Source organism: Hemitrygon akajei, chromosome 17, assembly GCF_048418815.1.
Source record: "Hemitrygon akajei chromosome 17, sHemAka1.3, whole genome shotgun sequence".
In the NCBI taxonomy this organism is placed as follows: Eukaryota; Metazoa; Chordata; class Chondrichthyes; order Myliobatiformes; family Dasyatidae; genus Hemitrygon; species Hemitrygon akajei.
The window spans coordinates 4,557,948-4,578,544 of NC_133140.1; the positions used below are offsets into that span (position 1 = coordinate 4,557,948).

Here is a 20,597-nt window from a genome sequence, read left to right on the forward strand (position 1 = left end):
TATTATTGTTTTCTCGGATTGTCTTCCCTGCTTGTCACTGAACATTTTCTGTATTTGTTCTAAAACCAACCATGGTTTTATTGCCTTCATAAAATCTTCCCATCTTTCCCCTTCATCTGAGAATAGCCTTGTTTTCGGTCTACGTAAGTGCTCAAACCCTGGAGCTAATATACTGTACATCCTTTAAAATCTTTAGCATTGTTCCTGAAATGCGTGGAAGGATGCACTTTGAGTAAAATCAGAACAGTATGATTTGTTTCTGAGATGCATATTTCAGATCACCAGCGGTAGGAATGAGTAGAGGGCATGTCCAAGATGGTGAGGGTCCTCAGTGATGGATGCTTTCTTCTTGAGGTACAGCCTCTTGAGGATGTCCCAGATGGTATGAAGGATTGCTTCTATGATGAAGCTGGCTGGCAGTCTTGTGTACTTAGAGCCTTCATGCTAGGATGTGATGCAACCAGTCAGAATGCTCCCCACAGTACATTCATAGAACAAAATCTTAATCTTTACTCTGTGATCCTATATAGGTTTTGCATTTTCTTGCATCTAGTTATAATATTCTCCTGTCTTGAGTAATGATGAAATAAAGATCAGGTTTTTTAATTTTTCACTGGTTTTGAGATTCAAAAATGTCAAGGGGATGATGAAGCAATGACTTAATCATTTTTGATATCAAGATGTTTGTCAAAGTTTTTCTCCTTTGATAAATTTAATATCTGAGTCCTATGCTTTTCAATGGGTTATGCTTTTACTTCCTGTTCCTAAACTAGGTTTTAAATGGTTATTTGCTGATTGACACAACCTTTTTATCACCTTTTTTTGATTTTAGTCTTGACCAATGAGTATATACTAGAATTGACTTTATTCCTGTCTTGAAAATTCTACTAAGTATAAATCTGTCATGGAAATTATTTCTTCAGATATCCATTGACCAACTACACCTTTGGTACAAAGGAGCCCTTGTATGAAAAAGATTGCTCTGTTGCTGCCCGATTTCAGCGCATGCGGGAGGAGTTTGAGAAGATCGGCATGAGGCGTACAGTGGAGGGTGTCCTGATTGTGCATGAGCACAGGTTACCTCATGTGTTATTACTGCAACTCGGGACAACGTTCTTTAAATTGTGAGTGCATTAGCCTGTGAGTTAGAATATGAATCATTAAACCCTTAAGCAAAGTTTCACAAGTGCACTTGGTAGAGTTATGGTTGAGCAGTGTGCTCCACTGACAATTAACACATCATAGTTAAGCTGTATTTTCATTTTTCACTCAATTTCTGGGGAATGGTAAAAACTGAATTTTAATTCAGAATAAATAATTCAGAATTCAGTGGGAAGAACAAACCTGTATTTCATGAATTGGGGTTAGTGAAATACCTTTCTTTTGATTGTTAGCTGCTTGAATTCAATGCCTATTAAGAAGATGCAGATACCCTATGCGATAGACAATGTGCTGTATAGCCAAGAATTGACCAACCTAAAGTCTCTGGATTATTTCAATGCAGTAAGGGACAGTTCTTTGCTAAGCTGCTTTTTCACTCTTGGTCAGTTTCCTGCCCTAGAGCAATTAATTTCTACTTCAGTTCTGTTAACAGATGTATCTAATGTATGCCTAACTTGCAGTGTCACAAGTGAGCTATTTCTGTGCAGTATGCCCCACAGCAGAATCCTAAACTGTGTACCTTAATGTGCACAGTATCTCCAGCAGTAGGTGGTTAATTGAGAGTTTTTAAATCTTTTTCCATGCCTAATGAGTTAAAGTTGCTGATTCTGAACTACAAAGTGACAGTCCAGCAGCAAATTGGGTAATATCTGCTGAGATTCTGGTGAACCTGAGCACATTGCACCGTAACTGTTTTTTGCTTTATTTGTTTAGACCCGGTGGAGAGCTAAATCCTGGGGAAGATGAAGTAGAGGGCTTGAAGCGTCTCATGACGGAGGTATGTAATCTATTTGTATGAGAATTCTTCAAGCTTGCTAAAGGATCAGCTTGTTGGATTCAGAACACTTGCATTTTGTACATTTTTGAGATTAGGTTTGGAATAATAGGCTTGATTTGGTTTGATTTTTGTAGATCATGTCAATTAGCCAATGGGTACATGAAGCCTATGGAATCGTAGAAGAGTAGAACTCAGACATTTAGTAAATGATTCAACATTACATCTCCTAAAGAACAATCCTGTTTCTTGACTCTTTCACCTAATCTTGGTAATTTTGCCTGATTTATTTAACTCTCAAAAAAGATTTGTGTTTAGTGTTCCATACCATTTGCATTGATCTCCATACTGTTTCATATAAGCTGCAAAGGTGTCTGCCAATAAAGACATGTATTGCTCTATTTAAAAGGGATAGTTCATTTGTATAAATTCTTGAATTGAATTAGAAGAAGAATATAATGGAAATTTGAATTAAGTTGTTTTCACTTAAATTGTTTGGAGTGTTACGTATTCAGGCAACAATAAATATATATGAGTTAGGCAAGGGTTTTTATAACAAATAACACATTTATTAAACACTGAAAACAAACCCCCCAAAAGTAAACAAACACTAACGTAACCGGAAATCAGCTGCTGTGCGGCAGCTTAAACAGTTCTTAAAGCGATGCAGCAAAAACAGTTCTTAAAGCGATATGCCGAAAGTTCAAAATGCTCACAGTCCATTTAAAAGGAGAGACTTTTTAAGGCGATTTAAATTCTCTTCCACGTCGTTGTCCTTCGATCCCTGACGTCGAACTCTTCCCACGTAGAATTTTATGAAACGTAACGGTTTAAAGGCACTGACCTTTCCTTCCACACTCTGTCCTCAATCTCCTGCTATCCCAGCAGAGATTAACACGAGAACAGTCAACGAAATCCTTCCGAATGAGGATCACACAAGGTCGAAACCATTCCACCGTCGAAATTTGATTCTCCTCGATCTTTAACTTCCTAAACTTTTATCTTCACTCTCCACTAGCAGTATTGTAAGAAACTGCTGGCAATGACCTTTTAAACTTTAGGCATTAGATAAAACTTCATCTTTCAACTAAACTGCGTCATCACATTAAATCACGCAGTGGCATGAAGTCAACATGGCAAATCCAGCCACGAACTGCCCCACCCCACAGGGTGGGTTCTTCCTTTTATAACCTGTTTAAAAAAAAAACCTGTCACATGACCTCTACTGGCGGGAAAATGACGTCACTCCACCATCACAAGACCATTACCTCAAGTCCAGTATAACTTCAACCCCAGTCACGTGACAAGGGTACGTAACAGGAGTAACAACCAGTGTAAAACCAGAATCCTTCAGATAACTCGGAACTGATGTCTTTACTCTCAAAAACAAGTGTGTTATGTTTTTTTTGATGGAGCAGAAACTTGTATTCAACTACAAATTCTTTTTAAAACAGATTCTGGGCCGTCAGGATGGTGTGCAGCAAGACTGGGTAATTGATGACTGCATTGGAAACTGGTGGAGGCCAAATTTTGAGCCCCCTCAGGTATATTGTGTTAACTTCATTGAATCTACTAGCATGTTTCATAAATCAGTATGAAATAGTTTCCTTTTTGCCACTGCGAGATCCCTAATAATTTTCAGCCTCTAAGGTCATCTCTCATTGGTCTATGCTCCAGGCAGTAAAATGTCCTCTACCATCCAACCTCTTCATAATTCATTGTTCTAAAATGGTGTAAGACCAAGACTTCTAAAGTTTGTAATTGCCTGCAGTTATAAAATGTACCCTGAGGAATGAAATTTGCCTGACAGGAATGATTGTAGCTATTTAATCTTGCTCTTTGTAGATTTTTATACATTATCATGTCATAGCTGTAGAGCCAAAGTAATTCCTGGAAGAAATTGTGTGATTTCTGCCAGCTCCAATAAAAGAAAGTATCAGTATTGTTCGGAATTAATGAGTCTGAAGTCTTGATTAGTACATCGACTGTGCTTTTGAGTTTTGGTTTGGTATTTGGAATGTTTTCATCTACTGAGTTTTCATGTGTCATGCTGTGCAATAAATATGTATTACATCTAAGTGCCTATGAAAATATCCTTGTTATATAAATGTTGTTTTCCTTCCAGTATCCCTACATTCCAGCTCATATCACTAAGCCCAAGGAGCATAAGAAGCTATTCTTAGTACAGCTTCAAGAAAAAGGTATGAAGTGGAGAACAGTTGTGTAAATATGACATTTACATCCTGTGGTCTAAAAATGTTGAACAATAAAACTTTCTGCATTTCTTAAGCTCTTTAGTGAACACAATAGCTAATTTATCATGCAAGATTCAATCAACATCAGTTGGATAAATGCTTTATGTATTTTCCTATTGCTGGAGTATTTAATTAGTTATCAATCCCTGAAGTTAAGGGTAATGACATCAAATCAACAAACAATTTTCTGCAGGAACTCAACAGTTTTACCAGCATCTCTGGGTGGAAAGGAATTGTCAACCCACTGGTTTCCTCCAGAAAATTGTTGCTCCAAATTCTCTTCTGAACATTTTGTATTCATTTAGTAAGCACATATATGGTTAACAGTGACCTTTATGAAAAGCAGCTCTAATGCCATGCTGCCTCATTTGCTTGGATTTCACCTCTATTTGTGACCAAGGCATATGTTGGCAGTCACTGAAGACTTGCACCACAATAGTTTCTGGCTGTTGCATTTACCTCTCACTGCCCCATCACCGTCATCAAACAATCTTCTGCATGGAAGTTGGTGCATTATTTATTTCTACTTTTATTTTATCATTGAATTTGGATGTTGCTGGCAAGTTCAGTTAGATTCTGTTACATTACTGGAGCTGCCTTGTGTAGGCCTCTGTTAGTCTCGATAGACCATGGATTTGCACCTTGGAAAGTTTCCAGGGTGCAAGCCTGGGCAAGGTTTTCTTTATGGAAGACTGGCAATTGCCCAAGCTGCAAATCTCCCTTCTCCACATCACCAATGTTGTCCAAGGGAAGGGCATTAGGACCCATACAGCTTGGCACCGGTGTCATTGCAGAGCAATGTGTGGTTAAGTGCCTCGCTCAAGGACACACGCAGCTTCAGCCAAGGCTCGAACTAGCGACCTTCAGATAACTTGACAAACGCCTTAACCGCTCGGCCACGCGTCAACATGGAGCTGCCTTATGCAGCAAATGTTTGTAGGGAAGCCACTGGTTTAGATGATTGAGTCATCCCAAAAGTTGGTGCAGCTATAAATCAGGATTTGCATACCTGGTATTTCCATGCACTTGATGTTGTGCTGGGTGGCAGCTGCAGGTTTGGGAGGTATTGTTGATAAAGAAAGTTGCTGAAGTGTATTTTACAAATGATGTATATTGCAGTCACCATGTACTGATTTATGGCATGAACATTCAGGGTTTTGTCCTGGATGTCTTTGAACCAGCTGGTTTTGATGCAACTACATTTATTCAATACACTACATTAAATTCTGCACCTTGTCTTGTTGGTTATACAAAGGTGTGAGTCACTTGGCACAGATTACCCAGTGGCCAATAAGTATCCAGTCTTGAAGATTGTGATTGTGGGATCTGGTGTTGGATAGATCATGCCAAGCTGTTGTTGGACCTTGTTAAATGTGATCATTGTTATGGTATCAAGACTTGTCAGCCTGTACTTGAGTATTATCAGAATGTTGCTATTGATGACTGTAATAATCAAACTATTCTACTGGAGAGTAATTATAAAGCTATAGGGCATTCAGCCCAACAACCTTTCCTTAGACTCTTTGAGCTAAAGTTGTGACCTCCAAACACTTGGTATTCATTTGTTTTTGGCATGAATCTAGCAAGAGCGGTTTCTCACTTAATGTCGACAACTTCATGGCCACAGATTCTGTGATGCTTCTTGTACAGTACTTGGATATTTAATTGTAATGTCACTGATTCTTTGGGGTTTGACGTTGTTTATAAAGTTGTTTATTTGCTTGGTGAACTTTTTTGACAAGAGCAGTGCATTGCTGGAAATCTAATTATTTGTCAATGTTAATTTTTGAAAAACTAATTAAAAATATTTTTGAAGTCTTTGCTATTGTGAATCCTGATAGGAACGGCTGAAGATGATTTATTTTTGTAGGCCATCATGGCTAAGTCTGATCCTAAAATTATTCATGTGCAGTTGCAAGAAAAAATTTGTGAATCCTTTGCAATTACCTGGTTTTCTGCATTAATTACTCATAAAATATGGTCTGATCTTCATCCAAGTCATAATAGACAAACACAATTTGCCTAAACTAATAACACACAAACAATTACTACTTGTTAATACTGAGTACACCATTTAAGCAATCTCAGTCTAGGTTCAAAAAAAGTATGTGAACTTCTGGGGTAATGCCATCTACAAAAGCTATTTGGAGTCAGATGTTCCAATCAATGAGATGAGATTGGAGGTGTGCCCTGCCTAGTTTTAAAAAAAAAAGGCACACAGTTTGGTTACTGACAGAGCCTGTTTTTACGAAAGATCTGTTTATATGCACCATGCTTCAATAAAGCGACTTTCAGAGGACCTTAGAAGAAGAATTGTAGAGATGCATGAAGCTGAAAAAGCTACAAAAACATTTCTAAAGACCCGAGTGTTCATCAGTCCGCAGTAAGAGAATTTGTCTACAAATGGAAGAAATCCAGTATTGTCGCTTCTGTCCTTGGGGTTGGACATCCTGCAAAGATCACACCAAGAGCACAACGTGCAATACTGAAGGAGGTGAGCTAGAGGTAATGGAACCCCTTGGAAGTAGTGATCATAATATGATCGAGTTCAGTTTCAAATTTGAAAAGGAGAAGCTGGTATCAGGTGTATCAATATTTCAGTGGAACAAAGGAAATTACAGTGGTATGAGAGAGGAACTGGCTCAAGTTGTTTGGAAAAGTAAGCTAAATGGAGGGACAGTAGAGCAGAATTGGATGAAATTCCTACAAGAAACAAGGAGAGCGCTGGAAAAATATATTCCAAGAAAAAAGAAAATCATAAAAGGAAAAATGACACAAATGTGGCTAATGAGAGAAGTTAAGGCTAAAATAAAAGCAAAAATTAGTGGGAAAACTGAGGACTGGATGAATTTTAAAAATTTACAGAAGGAAACTAAGAGTCATTAGGAAAGAAAAGATGAATTATGAAAGGAAATTGGCAATTAACATAAAAAAGCACACTAAAAGTTTTTTTAATATATGAAGAGTAAAAGAGTGACACCTTTTACACTGTACATCGATGATTTAGATAATGGATTAAATGGTTTTGTGGCTAAGTTTGCGGATGACACCAAGATAGGTGGAGGAGCAGGAAGTGTTGAGGAAACGGAAAGGTTGCAGAGAGACTTGGTTAGTTTAGGAGAGTGGGCAAAGAAATGACATGAGATACAATGTTGAGAAATGTACGGTTGTACATTTTGGAAGAAGAAACAATCAGGCAGGTTATTATTTAGATGGGGAGAAAGTTCAAAAATCTGAAGTGCAAAGGGATTTGGGGGCCCTAGTGCAGGATACCCTAAAGGTTAACCACCAGGTTGGATTGGCAGTAAGGAAAGCGAATGCTATGTTGGCATTCATTTCAAGAGGAATAGTGTATAAGAGTAAGGAGGTGTTGATGATGCTCTATGGGGCACTGGTGAGACCCATTTGGAATACTATGTGCAGTTTTGGGCCCCCTATCTTAGAAAGGATGTGCTGATGTTGGAGAGAGTTCAGAGAAGATTCACTAGGATGATTCCTGGAATGCAGGGACTAACATATGAGGAGCGTTTGTTGACTTTTGTATTGTATTCATCAGAGTATAGAAGAATGAGAGGGGATCTAATAGAAACATTTTGAATGTTGAAAGGGTTGGACAGAGTAGATGTGGAAAGGTTGTTTCCCTTGGTGGGTGAGTCCAGGGCAAGAGGTCACAGTCTTAGAATTAGACGGAACCCATTTAAAACAGATGAGGAGAATTTTTTTTAGCCAGAGGGTCGTGGATTTATGGAATTCATTGCTACATACAGCTGTTGGAGGCCCAATCATTGAGGGTGTTTAAGGAGGAGATTGATAGGTATCTAATTAATCAGGGTATCAAGGGTTATGGGGAAAAAGCCGGAAATTGGAACTAGATGGGAGAATAGTTTAGCTCATGGTGGAGTGGGGGAGCAGACTCAATGGGTCGAATGGCCTACTTCTGCTCCTTTGTATTGGGATCTTGTGATAAAGAACCCAAGGGTAACAGCAAAAGACCTGCAGAAATCTTTAGAGCGTACTATAGTCTCTGTTCATGTGTCCACTAAGAAAAACACTGAACAACACTGTTCATGGAAGGAAACCACTGATCTCCAAAAAAAATATATTGATGCACATCTCTAGTTTGCAAGAGATCAACTGGTTTTTCCACAATGCTTCTGGAACAATAGTCAGTGGACAGCTGAAACAAAAGTTGATCTTATACAGAAATACACATCACTATATTTGGAGGAAAAAGGGCACTGCTCCGACACCAAAACCTCATCCCAATTGTGAAGCATGGTGGAAGGAGTATCATGGTTTGGGTCTGCTTCTGTGCCTCGGGCTGAACAGCTTGCAGTTGTTGAGGGAACAATGAATTCAAAATTGTATCAAGACATTTTACAGGTGAATGTCAGGGTAGCGATCTGTCACCTGAAGCTTAATAGAAATTGGATGATGCAACAAGACAATTATCCAAAATATGAATAAATCAACATCAGAATGGTTTACAAAGAAGAAAATTCATGTTTTGGAATGGCCAAGTCAGAGTCCAGACCTTAACCTGTTTGAGATGCTGTGGCATGACCTGTTCATGCAAGGTATCCTTGAAATATTGATGAGCTAAAGCAGCTTTATATAGATAAGTGGTCTAAAGTTCTCCCTTGTCATTGTGCAAGTCTGATCATCATCTACAGGAAATGTTTGGGGGAGGTTATTACTAATGAAGAGGTTCTATCAGCTATTAAATTCAAGGGTTCATATAGTTTTTAGTCTGGACTGTGAATGATTAAACAATGTGTTCAATAAAGATATAAAAAGTAAAGTTGTTTGTGTTATTAGTTTAGGAAGATTGTCTATTATTGTGACTTAGATGAAAATCAGATCACATTTTGAGTAATTAATGCAGAAAACCAGGTAACTGCAAAGGGTTCACAAACTTTTTCTTGCAACTGTGTGTGTACCTTCCCTTCTGCAAGTGCAGGAATATCTAGTAAGTGACAACAGCAGTGATAGCTTTGGAAAAGATTTGTAGGCCACTCCAAGATTGTATATAAAAAAAAATAGAAACTGTAGAAAGGAAAATAGTCTGGCCCAGGTTAATTGGGATCAAAACTTGGTTAACAAAGCTATCATTAAACAATCACAGGTCTAAGGCGAGATGGTCAGCAATATATTCCACCTTGCCTGCAGAGTCTGTGCCAATCATCCATCGCCAAATTAAAGTAAACCCATTTTGCTTTCTCCACATTCTCCTTTTTTCCCACTTCCCCAAATTTGGCCAGTCAGTACGCACTAGAGGGAATTACTTGGTAACCCACCAACCTAAACCTTTTTTTTTTTGGATGTGCGATGGAACCATAACACTAGGGAGGGGGAAGGACCCATATTGTCAAAGAATGTGCAAATTACACAAATGGCATTGGAGTTCAGGATTGAACCCAGGTATCTGGAGATGTGAGGTCGCAGCTCTTCTGGTTGCCCATCAGTGCTACCAGTGTTTGGACTACGATCAAGGTATGTTCACATGAAGGAACCAAGTTATAATCTCCCTACCTACCGTAGATTCCGGATTTTAAGCCGCTACTTTTTTCCCACATTTTGAACAGCTTTGAACTTTGCGGCCTTTAATACGGAGCGGCTAATGCATTATTTTTTTTCATGCCGCCTCGTAAACATTTTGCCTCGTAACAGTAGACCAATAAAATTGATGAGTAGTTCACAGAGGTCCAATGAAATTGTATGATAAATCAAGCGCACTTTCACAATTAAATTATTGTAAATCAGTCATTTGTACTCACCCTCATCAACATGGAAAACACTCGAAGCATTGTGCTGCCTTATGGCAGTTATTTAGTTTATAATATTTTCGCTTAGTAATTCATTTTCTAGTTAAAGTTAGAAGAGTTTTAACTATATTTGTTTTCTGTACTACATCGCGGGATGCTATGACGTCACACCCGGTTTCGCCGCGTCTTGTGGGAAAACGCCGGTTTGCGATAAGCAGGACGGCGGGGGGGAGCGGCATTACGCGAGCGGAGCCAAAACGCTGCTTTTAAGTTAAAGGCGATCAATAACTTTTCCTGGTAGGCTGCAGTATATATATTTTTTACCAGTCGTTAGGAGATATTGGAATGTTGTTCAGTAAAGAAGTATACGCAACGTATATTTAAAAGTAGCCGCGTTACGGGCACGGTTCGAAAAAAAGCATTTGCAATATGTATTTGTTTTTGTTACCATATGGATTTAATTAAAAGTTAAAAAATCCTCATGTGTAATATCTTTCTGTGTAAATATCTCATATTACAACGTGGGACACCTGCGGCCGAAAATCCGGTGCGGCCTAAAATCCGGTGCGGCCTTTACAAGTAAAAAATTGATTTTATTTCTAAAATTAGAGCCAGCAGCTTTTAATCAGGTGCGCTCTGTAGTCCGGAATCTACGGTAATTCTTTAGATAACAAATGGAGCAGAATTGTATGGCACATAATGGGTTGTTAATGAGGATGTACCAGATTCATTACAAAGTTCAGGGAGAAAGTGGAATGAGAGTCAAAGGCAGCATGGAGGAAAAAAGAACTAGTAACAAATAAAAGGGAGTACAAAAATATTCAAGGGTCCATTAATAGAAAATAGGTTGTAAGATAGAATGTAGTGCTGATCAGAGTCAGGTGTGTTCATAGAGGTTTTGGACTTGATTGAGGCAGTAAGAGTATCTGCATGGGCTTTCCTGAAGCAGCATTTGCTGCTTGAGACTGGGCAAAGGAGGGTATAGTTAGGATTCTGAGTGGGCTGAAAATTGAGAGGTACTTGCTGAGTAAAGTATAAGGCTCAAACAGAGTTGTCTTTAAGTTGCTTAAGGAAGTGAGGAAAGACGTTGCAGATGCCCTTGCTTGATCTTTCACAGCTGATCTTGCCCAGTTATTTGTGTTTTCTGGGTGGAACTTGACTAGAAAACTACACAAGTATGAAGATTATGGCTAAAGCCTATAACTGTGGAGGAGTTGGTATACTTTCCAGTGGAGAAAGTTCAGAAGACAGTCTTAGATAGGTGTATGTTTTTCTTTTGGAATAAATCAAGAATGTGTTTGCTAAACACAATGCTGATCTTGGCTAACAAGTTGAGGGAAATGTATTTGTGGTAGAAATGGACTTCAAAAAGAGTTTGAGGTAGATGCCAAAACCTTGTCACCAAGATATTAAAGGGTGTGGTATAACAAGGAATGTATTGGCATGGTGAGAATGCTTTGGAATAGGAAATAGAGTAATTGGCTGGGGTAAAGTGATAAATGGCATTGCACGCCAATTAATATTAGACTTGTAGAGTTAAGTCACTTGAGCAGATTTCCAAATTTGCAGGTGACAAAAAACATTGGAGGTATTTGTAATCTGTGAGGAAGATGTCAGTATTTCAATGGTGTAGCGACAACTGGTGTGTGGGGGGGTAAGTAGATTTGCATTTTGGTTGAAGAGCAAATTCAAATTAAAGTGTATAATTGATTTTGGATCACTTCAGTGGCATTTTTCAGTAGATTCATGTACATTCAATGTTTGTATAAAATAGGCTAATCTGACAAGAGTTGGGGGTGGGGGGGTTCTTGGTTTAGTCATAACCAAAGTATTGTCTAGTTTTTGCTTTTACACTACAGCAAAGTTGTAAAAACTTTGGAAGATATGGAAGGAATTTACTAAATAAGTGCAAAGATTGGGACTTTTTAATCACAGATGGACTGTAAAAGCTGGGATTGTTCTTCAAGTGCAGGAGATTGAAAAGGGATCTGATGGAGATATTTAAGATCATGAAGGGTTTAGAGACAAATTTATTCCATTGATGGAAAGTTGAGCCAAGGAAGCTGGAATGAAGTTAATCAGTATTGGATCCAAAAGTGACATGAAGCAAACCTTGAGCATGTGGTTGAGATTTGGAATCGACCATCATAGTAATTGACGTAGGTAGATATTATTGTGCAACAGGCAGCTGAAGAATTTGCGGACGATGGGACAAAGATAAGGAAGTGTGTCTACATGAATTACATGAAGCTGGTTTGAATTTCGAAAGGCCAAATAACAGTTGCCTTTACTGTAACCATTTTATAATTAGTTCCCGTAAGTTCCTTTTGTCTCAGAAATGATGTAGCTGAAATAATTCGGCAGAATGTGCATGTACCCTGCCTTGATTTTAATCTTGTAAAATATTTTTGGAGCTGATTATTTTTTTAGTGTCATTTGCGTTTTGTGCTGTGCATCCAAATGCACTTGTTCAAATTGCACCACGTTACTTGCTGGGTGATGATCATTGAGCCAAGAGAATCATAATTTTTTTTTCCTTCCTTTTCCCAAGGTTGTTGTTTAAACTAATTGTTTTTGTGAAGTTAATGAGTCGTGTGTATTTGGTTATTAAATTTATTTGGTGGAATTCTTAAAACAAACTATCTTTATTATTAAAGATAGTTTTGACTTTATCATTTGCAGGTTCTTGGTGTGATGTGGGCATTAGAATTGTAGTATATGATAGGACCAGCAGTCTTTCATAACCAGTGGTAATTACCATAGATTTCGCACTACAGAGCGCACCTGATTAAAAGCCGCTGGCTCTAATTTTAGAAAGAAAATCAATTTTGTACTTGTACAGGCCGCACCGGATTTTAGGCCGCAGGTGTCCCACGTTGTAATATGAGATATTTACACAGAAAGATATTACACGTGAGGATTTTTTAACTTTTAATTAAATCCATATGGTAACAAACAAATACATATTGCAAATGCTTTTTTTCGAACCGTGCCTGTAATACGGCTACTTTTAAATATACATACGTATCGGTAACACACAAATTACGTTGCATATATATTCCAATATCTCCTAGCGACTGGTAAAAATATATATACTGCAGCCTACCAGGAAAAGTTATTGATCGCCTTTAACTTAAAAGCAGTGTTTTGGCTTCGCCGCTCCCCCCCACCTTCCCGTTTATCGCAAACCGGTATTTCCCACAAGACGCAGCGAAACCGGGTGTGACGTCATAGCATCCCGGGATGTAGTACAGAAAACATACTAACAAATGAATTACTAAGCGAAAATATTATAAACTAAATAACTGCCATAAAGACAGCACAATGCTTTTCTTCGAGTGTTTTCCATGTTGATGAGGGTGAGTACAAATGACTGATTTACAATAATTTAATTGTGAAAGTGCGCTTGATTTATCGTACAATTTCATTGGACCTCTGTGAACTACTCATCAATTTTATTGGTCTACTGTTACGAGGCAAAATGTTTTTGGCGGCATGAAAAAAAATCATGCATTAGCCGCACCGTAGTAAAGGCCGCAGTGTTCAAAGCTAATCAAAATGTGGGAAAAAAGTAGCGGCTTAAAATCCGGAATCTACGGTAACCTGAAAAAAATCAAAATGGAATAAAAACTGAAATCCTCAATATGCAGCAGATCTGACACAATCTGTGAAGAAGGAAGTCCTGGACCTGAAAGATTAATTTCCCACAGATACTGACTGGCCTGAGTGCTTTTAATATTTCTCATTTTCTGGAGAGAGGCTGTCCACATTGTTTAAAATGCAATGCTAACAGCACTTGTATTGAGATTAATACTTCATTGCAAACCTTTAAAGTTGAAGTTTGGCCAAAGTGTCCATTGTAATAGGGACACACAGACACTAATTTTATTGTCGTGCTTGGGTACAATGGAAAAACTTACTTGCAACAACATTGCAGGCACATAGCGTCTGTATAATTAGCAATCAAAGAAAAGCTATTTTATGAGAAAACATAAATTAGAGTTTAAAAAAAAGTTTAGTGGTTCTGGTGATCTCTGATGGCCTCTGTTCTTCAGCTCTTTTTGCAGTTCCGAAGAACTACAAACTGGTTGCTGCACCATTATTTGAGCTTTATGACAATGCTCCTGGTTATGGACCCATCATCTCCAGCCTTCCCCAACTTTTGAGCAGGTATCAAATTAATCCTTTAATATCTTTTAAGTAATTCTATTTAAAATGATTGTAATGCATCTAGGTTGGAGTTGGCTACTTTTTTGTCATGTTTTTCTCCACTAGTTTTATATTAGAAACAAAATGCAGTCCCTAATTTTAGAGGAGCTATCCTAACCACCCAAGAAAATGATTTGTTCTTTGTTTTGCATGGTGTCTTTTTACTATTCATATCTTAGTCACTTTGATTATCAGTGGGCCCAAGTTAAAATAATTTCCTTTCCCCATCAATTATTTAGGCTTTGCTGCAGTATGTCTCTGTTGCATGCCTCACCAATGTTGGGTTTTCTTCAACCCTCTGACTATATTTTGTTTTCTTTGGAGCAAACTTTTAAAGAGAGGCATTAGACAAAGCAGAATCTTAATGAAATTGAATGATTGAAAGAATTTAAAGGGATATGGTCTAAACATGGGAAATTGTGATAGCTGGGTGGGTACCATAGTTGACATGGACTCTGTTAGATGAAAGACCTATATCTGTGCTGTATTGCTATATGACTTTGACTCTTTGACTATATGACTAAGAGGATGGAGAGAAACAATTTATCCACCAATTATCAAATCAGTTAGAGGAAGACAAAAGTTGAAAATCTCAATGTTTAATCTTCTAGTAAGTATACTGCATGTTTACTGTTCACTGTGAAAGAAATTACCATATATTCCGGAGTATAAGCCGACCCCTTTTGTAGAGGTTTTTGATTTAACCAGAAAAGATCACAAGATCTCACTCAGCTTTGCCGGAACCAGTACCTGCTAAGAAAACAGGCCTACACATTGTAGAGCGTTGCAGGCAAATTCTTAATAAATCAGGGAGGGAAATTTTGGATTAGGTCTCCAATGGTAAAGAATCTTCTGAAATGTAACTCCCGCGAAATCATTTAGCGCTCATCGTAATCTTGTTAAAACATAACACGGGGTGGCAGGATCAGTACATCTACGCAGTATTGAGTTTGTGACCACCATATACAAAAGATTAAAACGAATGCAATATGATGCTGGTTTCAAGCTGAAGGTTGTTGATTTTGCTAAAGGAACGAATAATTCTGCAGCTGCTAGGAAGTTTAGTGTAAATGAGAAACAAGTGAGAGAGTGGAGAAAGGCAGAGGACACACTGAGGGAAATGCCAAAGATGAAATGTGCAAAGTGCGGGAAAACATGCCAGTGGCCAGAACTGGAAGATAAAGTTTGAGTGGGTGAATCACCAGCGATCGTCCGGATACATTGTTACCAGAGAAAAGCGTTGAAATGGGCTGAAAAACACCGTGAGGTCCGTGAAAATTTCAAAGCTACGCGAAGTTGGTGCACCTGATTTATGAATAGACGTGATCTTGTGTTGAGACAAAAAAACAGAGATTACTCAGAAAATTCCCACGGGGTGTTGTTTACGTTCAAGAACGCTGCTGGATGGATGAAGCGGGTTGCTTGAAGTGGGTTAAAGAGGTGTGGGGTTGACGTCTCGAAAGTTTCAAGAAGGAAAAGTCGCTACTTGTTCAAAGCACACTTGTCAGGTGAGACAAAAGCAGCATTGAAAGCTGAAAATACGGACATTGCAGTCATCCCCGGTGGTTTGATCTCTGTGCTCCAGCCACTAGATGTGAGTTTAAACAAATCATCCATGCGATGACAGTAGAACAAATTTGACTCAAAAACAGCCAATAAATACGGCCTGTCTTCCGTGTATTCGTTTTTCCAAAGTTGGCACCCTCTGTATAAGCCGACCCCCTTACTTTAGGACCAAAATTTAGGGCCAAATTCTCGGCTTATACACCGGAATTTACGGTAATGTTATAAACAATTCGCAAAGGAATTACAAGTCTGGGCTAGTTAATACACAACTGCAGGAGCTTGATAAAACAAGAGTAAGAATTGTTGCCCTTCGCCCCTAAACTGTCTGCTTATTTTTGGATTGCATGGACCCAACTTTCACTAGTTGCTTAGTCCTCCATCCCAACTGTCAGATGCAAGACAATTAAACCAGCAAAAGAACTTTTCAGTTCACATTTGTTTCCCTCGACATTTTAAGTTATGATTAAAATTTAAAAAATAGTACTTCTGTTCTGAGGTTATACCTAGTTTGTATAACCCTCTACTTGTACCCAGATTTGATAGTTAAATTATCCTGACATTTTCAGCAAACTCTGCCTCAGTTAAGCTGAAGGAAGGACTTTTGTTTTTGCACCACTTGAACTGGCCTAGGATGATGCTTTAGAAGTTGGCCAGAGGGGCCTGCTACCACTACCAGTTGTTTTGTAATGGTTTGAAATTGTTCCAAATATTCCTTCTGTAAAGTGCAACTTTATTTTTTCTTTCAGGTTTGCATTTTTACTATGGATCCAGCTAATTTTAATTGTAACTAAAGATTGTTGCCTTTTCATTTTAGGTTTAATTTTATTTATAACTGAAGTTTATGGAATCGTGTTCAAAAATCTTAATGGATATATGACTCCAGTTTTTTGTGAACATCTAAGCCAGTAGTGTGGCTTCCCAGACAGAGACTAAATCAGTTCTTCAAACCAAATCCAGTGACATCTGCAGAACCTGACCTGCATCTGCTGACACTCAAGTGGGATTTTGTTCAACTCTCCACCAACTATAAAGCCAAGAAGCTTTAATTGGTGCAATTTTTTTTTTAGAAATATTGTCTGCTTATGTAATTGTTTGCATTTTCTACTTTATTAAATAGACAAATACCTCTTTTTTGAGGGTTTTAATGAACTGTAGTTTGTGTATTTTGTGTATCAGCCATTTATTTTGTAATTGGATAAGACAGAAACTTAGTATATAGATTAATTAAAAAGGACACTGACTTGATTTCCTCTGGTTTGGTTTGTATGGCAGAAATGAGTTTTTAAATCGTGGGCCTGTCATTGTTCATGCCAGTTCCACTATTTGCCTTTTTTGGAGGCTATTATGTAATTGGCCAGATTTGGGATAATACATTTTAAGATGTATTCTTCTGAGTGACTGAGCATGACCTGAGCTTATTCAGAATGTGAATGATCAAATCTGAGCAAATTGGCAATTCCAGGTATATGTGGATCTTCGGAGGTCCGATCATTATGTATCCCAATTACAGATGGGTGGGGAATACTTAATCACAAAAGGGGCAAACTGAATTCGGCTATGGTTATTACTTAAGAGGATTTAAAAAAAAGTCACTTGCATGTGGATTTCACTTGCTCTTTACTGACTCTGATCTTAGTTTGTCCTTATATAGTGGCATATAAAAATTTGGGCACCCCTGGTCAAAATTCCTGTTACTGTGAAGAGTTAAGTGAGTAGAAGATGAACTGATCTCCAAAAGTCATAAAGTTAAAGATGAAACATTTTAAGCAAGATTAGTGTATTATTTTTGTTTTGTACAATTTTAGAGTGGGGAAAAAAAGGAAAGGAGCACTATGTAAAAGTTTGGGCACCCCAAGAGATTTGAGCTCTCATAACTTTTACCAAGGTCTCAGACCTTAATTAGCTTGTTAGGGCTATGGCTTGTTCAGTCATTGTTAGGAGAGACCAGGTGATGCAAATTTCAAAGCTTTATAAATACCCTGACTCCTCAAACCTTGTCCCAACAACCAGCAGCCATGGAGTTCTCTAAGCAGCTGCCTAGCACTCAGAAAATTAAAATAAATGATGCCCTCAAAGCAGGAGAAGGCTATAAGAAGATAGCAAAGCATTTTCAGGTAGCCATTTCCTCAGCTTGTAATGTAATTAAGAAATGGCAGTTAACAGGAACGGTGGAGGTCAGGTTGAGGTCTGGAAGACCAAGAAAACTTTCCGAGAGAACTGCTTGTAGGATTGCTAGAAAGGCAAATCAAAACCTCTGCTTGACTGCAAAAGACCTTCAGGAAGATTTAGCAGACTCTGGAGTGGTGTGCACTGTTCAACTGTGCAGCGATGCCTGCACGAATATGACCTTCATGGAAGAGTCATCAGAAGAAAACCTTTCCTGCGTCCTCAACACAAAACTCAGTGTCAGAAGTTTGCAAAGGAACATCTAAACAAGCCTGATGCATTTTGGAAACAAGTCCTGTGTACTGATGAAGTTAAAACAGAACTTTTTGGCTGCAATGAGCAAAGGTATGTTTGGAGAAAAAAGGTGCAGAATTTCATGAAAAGAACACCTCTCCAACTGTTAAGCACGGAGGTGGATCAGTCATGCTTTGGGCTTGTGTTGCAGCTAGTGGCACGGGAAACATTTCACTGATAGAGGGAAGAACAAATTCAATTCAACCAGCAAATTCTGGAAGTAAACATCATACCGTCTGTATAAAAAAAATGCGCTGAAGATGAAAAAAAGATGGCTTCTACAACAGGATAATGATCCTAATGATCAAAAACCACAATGGACTACCTCAAGAGGTGCAAGCTGAAGGTTTTGTCATGGCTCTCACAGTCCCCTGACCTAAACATCATCGAAAATCTGTGGAGAGACCTCAAAAGAGCAGTGCATGCAAGGCAGCCCAAGAATCTCACAGAACTAGAAGCCTTTTGCAAGGAAGAATGGGTGAAAATCCCCCAAACAAGAATTGAAAGACTCTTAGCTGGCTACAGAAAGTGATTACAAGCTGTGATACTTGCCAAAGGGGGTGACCATGCAGGGTGCCCAAACTTTTGCTTCGGGCCCTTTTCCTTTTTTTGTTATTTTGAAACTGTAAAAGATGGAAATAAAAGTATTCTTACTTAAAATATCAAAGAAATGTCATTTTTAACTTTATGCCTTTTGGAAATCGGGTCATCTTTTACTCGCTTAGCTATTCACAGTAACAGAAATTTTGACCAAGGGTGCCCAAACTTTTGAATGGCAAAATTTTGGTTCATTCAAAATGCAGTTTTAGTCCAATTTGGAAATTTTGAGAGGAAATATCTAATGCCAGGCAACTCTACTACAATTTGAAGCATTCCTTTCTGAGCTTGATGCATTCCAAATGATGTTACTTATTTTCAGCGATTTGTTTTGCAACATGGGAGTATAGTCTTCAGATGTAGAAATTTTGAGAAGGTCTACCGTGACCAAATCAATAAACGTGCTCTCGACTAGTTCCTACATTTGAAGAAATGTTCAAAAACCCTTGTTAATGGAGATTTAAGTCCTGATCCCTCTATGATTGTACATTGTGGTGTTGTTCATTTTGGTATCATTTCAGCTTTGTAAGATGTTATGCATGATGTATTTTTGCAGATGGCTTGGGTGTTTGCCTGTACTGCTCATTTCATCTGCATGTACTGTTTTGCTCCCTTAAATTAAGCAAAATGCAAAAGGATTGTTTAGGGGAATGTATTGAAGCAATACATACACTTTAGATAGTACCTTTTAATGTGGAGAGATAACAGACTGCTGCTTGTTTGCCCATAATGGTTGACTGTGGCCACCTAATGTTATACCAGGGAAATTGTAGTCCTCAAGGTTGAGTGGTGGATTTTCTTTTCTCCATATCGTTCAGCAGCACGAAAAAAAGACTAATACTGCATCGCTCCCTGGCCAACGTGGGTATCTTTTTTGTTAGCTCCAATAACATCTTAATCCTCATCTCCCCTGTAAACTGTAACCTCTACTGCTAATTGGTGCCCTGTGTCTGTGATTTCCTCCAGGTGCTTCCACTTTAAAATGTTTGTTGGTTGGCTGCTGTAAATTATCCCGAGAAAGTGTTGGTGAACTGAAGTAAATAGCACTGCTGAGAGCTGGCACAGGTTTAAGCCATAAATATGCATTAGTGTAAGAAGAACTGTATGAAATTACCTGCATGAATCCATTACACCTTCTCCCTGCATTCTGTAAATCCTGGTCAGAATACACAACTGTTCTCAGGTGCAGCAGGTCTCCAAATCAGATATTGGTGATTGTGGCTCCTAGCATCCTGTGGTTTGAAACTCCTTTAAAATCTATTAATGGCTCGTCAAGTTTTCCTGTGCATATACTTGAAGCTTGTGAGGAAGACAAAATTTCAGTTATAGGTACAGATTGCACCTTCTAATTCTGTGCTGCTTCAGTACAGCCTATGTTAATTTAGGAAATGGTGCCTTTCTCTCATGTTGCAGTGGTTTGCAATTCCTTGTTTTGTATTAATGCAGATGCCAGTCGCAGCAAATGATGGACATCAAGTCATGGATGAATTTGAAAAGTTTCAATTAAATGAAAATAAAATTATTTTTATAAAGTTTGAATTAATGGCTATTTTCTTAGATGACTTAAGTTATTACAATCTGAGCTTGCCCAATGTATTGTAGACTTCCAGAAGACAGCATAAGTGGGTGAGGGCATACTTTCAATTTGCACTTTAAATTGCACTTGTTTTGGACATTAAATCACCAGTTATCGATAGGGTTACTACCAATCTCTTCAATGTTCGAAGTAACTTTATTATCAATGTGTGTGTATATCATAGAAGTTTTCATGTTTAATTGTTTTAGAACATTGAATCACAGTGCATTTAG

The 20,597-nt window shown here is 38.3% G+C and overlaps 1 protein-coding gene across 1 annotated transcript; it reads left to right on the top strand.

Moving 5' to 3' along the window:
• Positions 1-334: 334 nt before the first annotated feature.
• LOC140740950 (cleavage and polyadenylation specificity factor subunit 5-like) lies at positions 335-20,327 on the top strand. The gene is made up of 7 exons (XM_073070593.1): positions 335-354; positions 924-1,124; positions 1,876-1,939; positions 3,391-3,480; positions 4,062-4,137; positions 14,012-14,126; positions 16,546-20,327. The coding sequence occupies exons 1-7, from the start codon at positions 335-337 to the stop codon at positions 16,565-16,567; spliced, it is 588 nt and encodes a 195-aa protein (XP_072926694.1). The 3' UTR covers positions 16,568-20,327.
• The last annotated feature ends 270 nt before the right edge of the window (positions 20,328-20,597 follow it).

Bases quoted from the DNA above. Each gene is read 5' to 3' on its own strand.
- LOC140740950 (XM_073070593.1), top strand. From the start codon at position 335: ATGGATGCTTTCTTCTTGAG. The intron at 355-923 runs GTACAGCCTCTT...TTATTTCTTCAG, and splicing joins ATGGATGCTTTCTTCTTGAG to ATATCCATTGACCAACTACA. The intron at 1,125-1,875 runs GTGAGTGCATTA...TTATTTGTTTAG, and splicing joins GGGACAACGTTCTTTAAATT to ACCCGGTGGAGAGCTAAATC.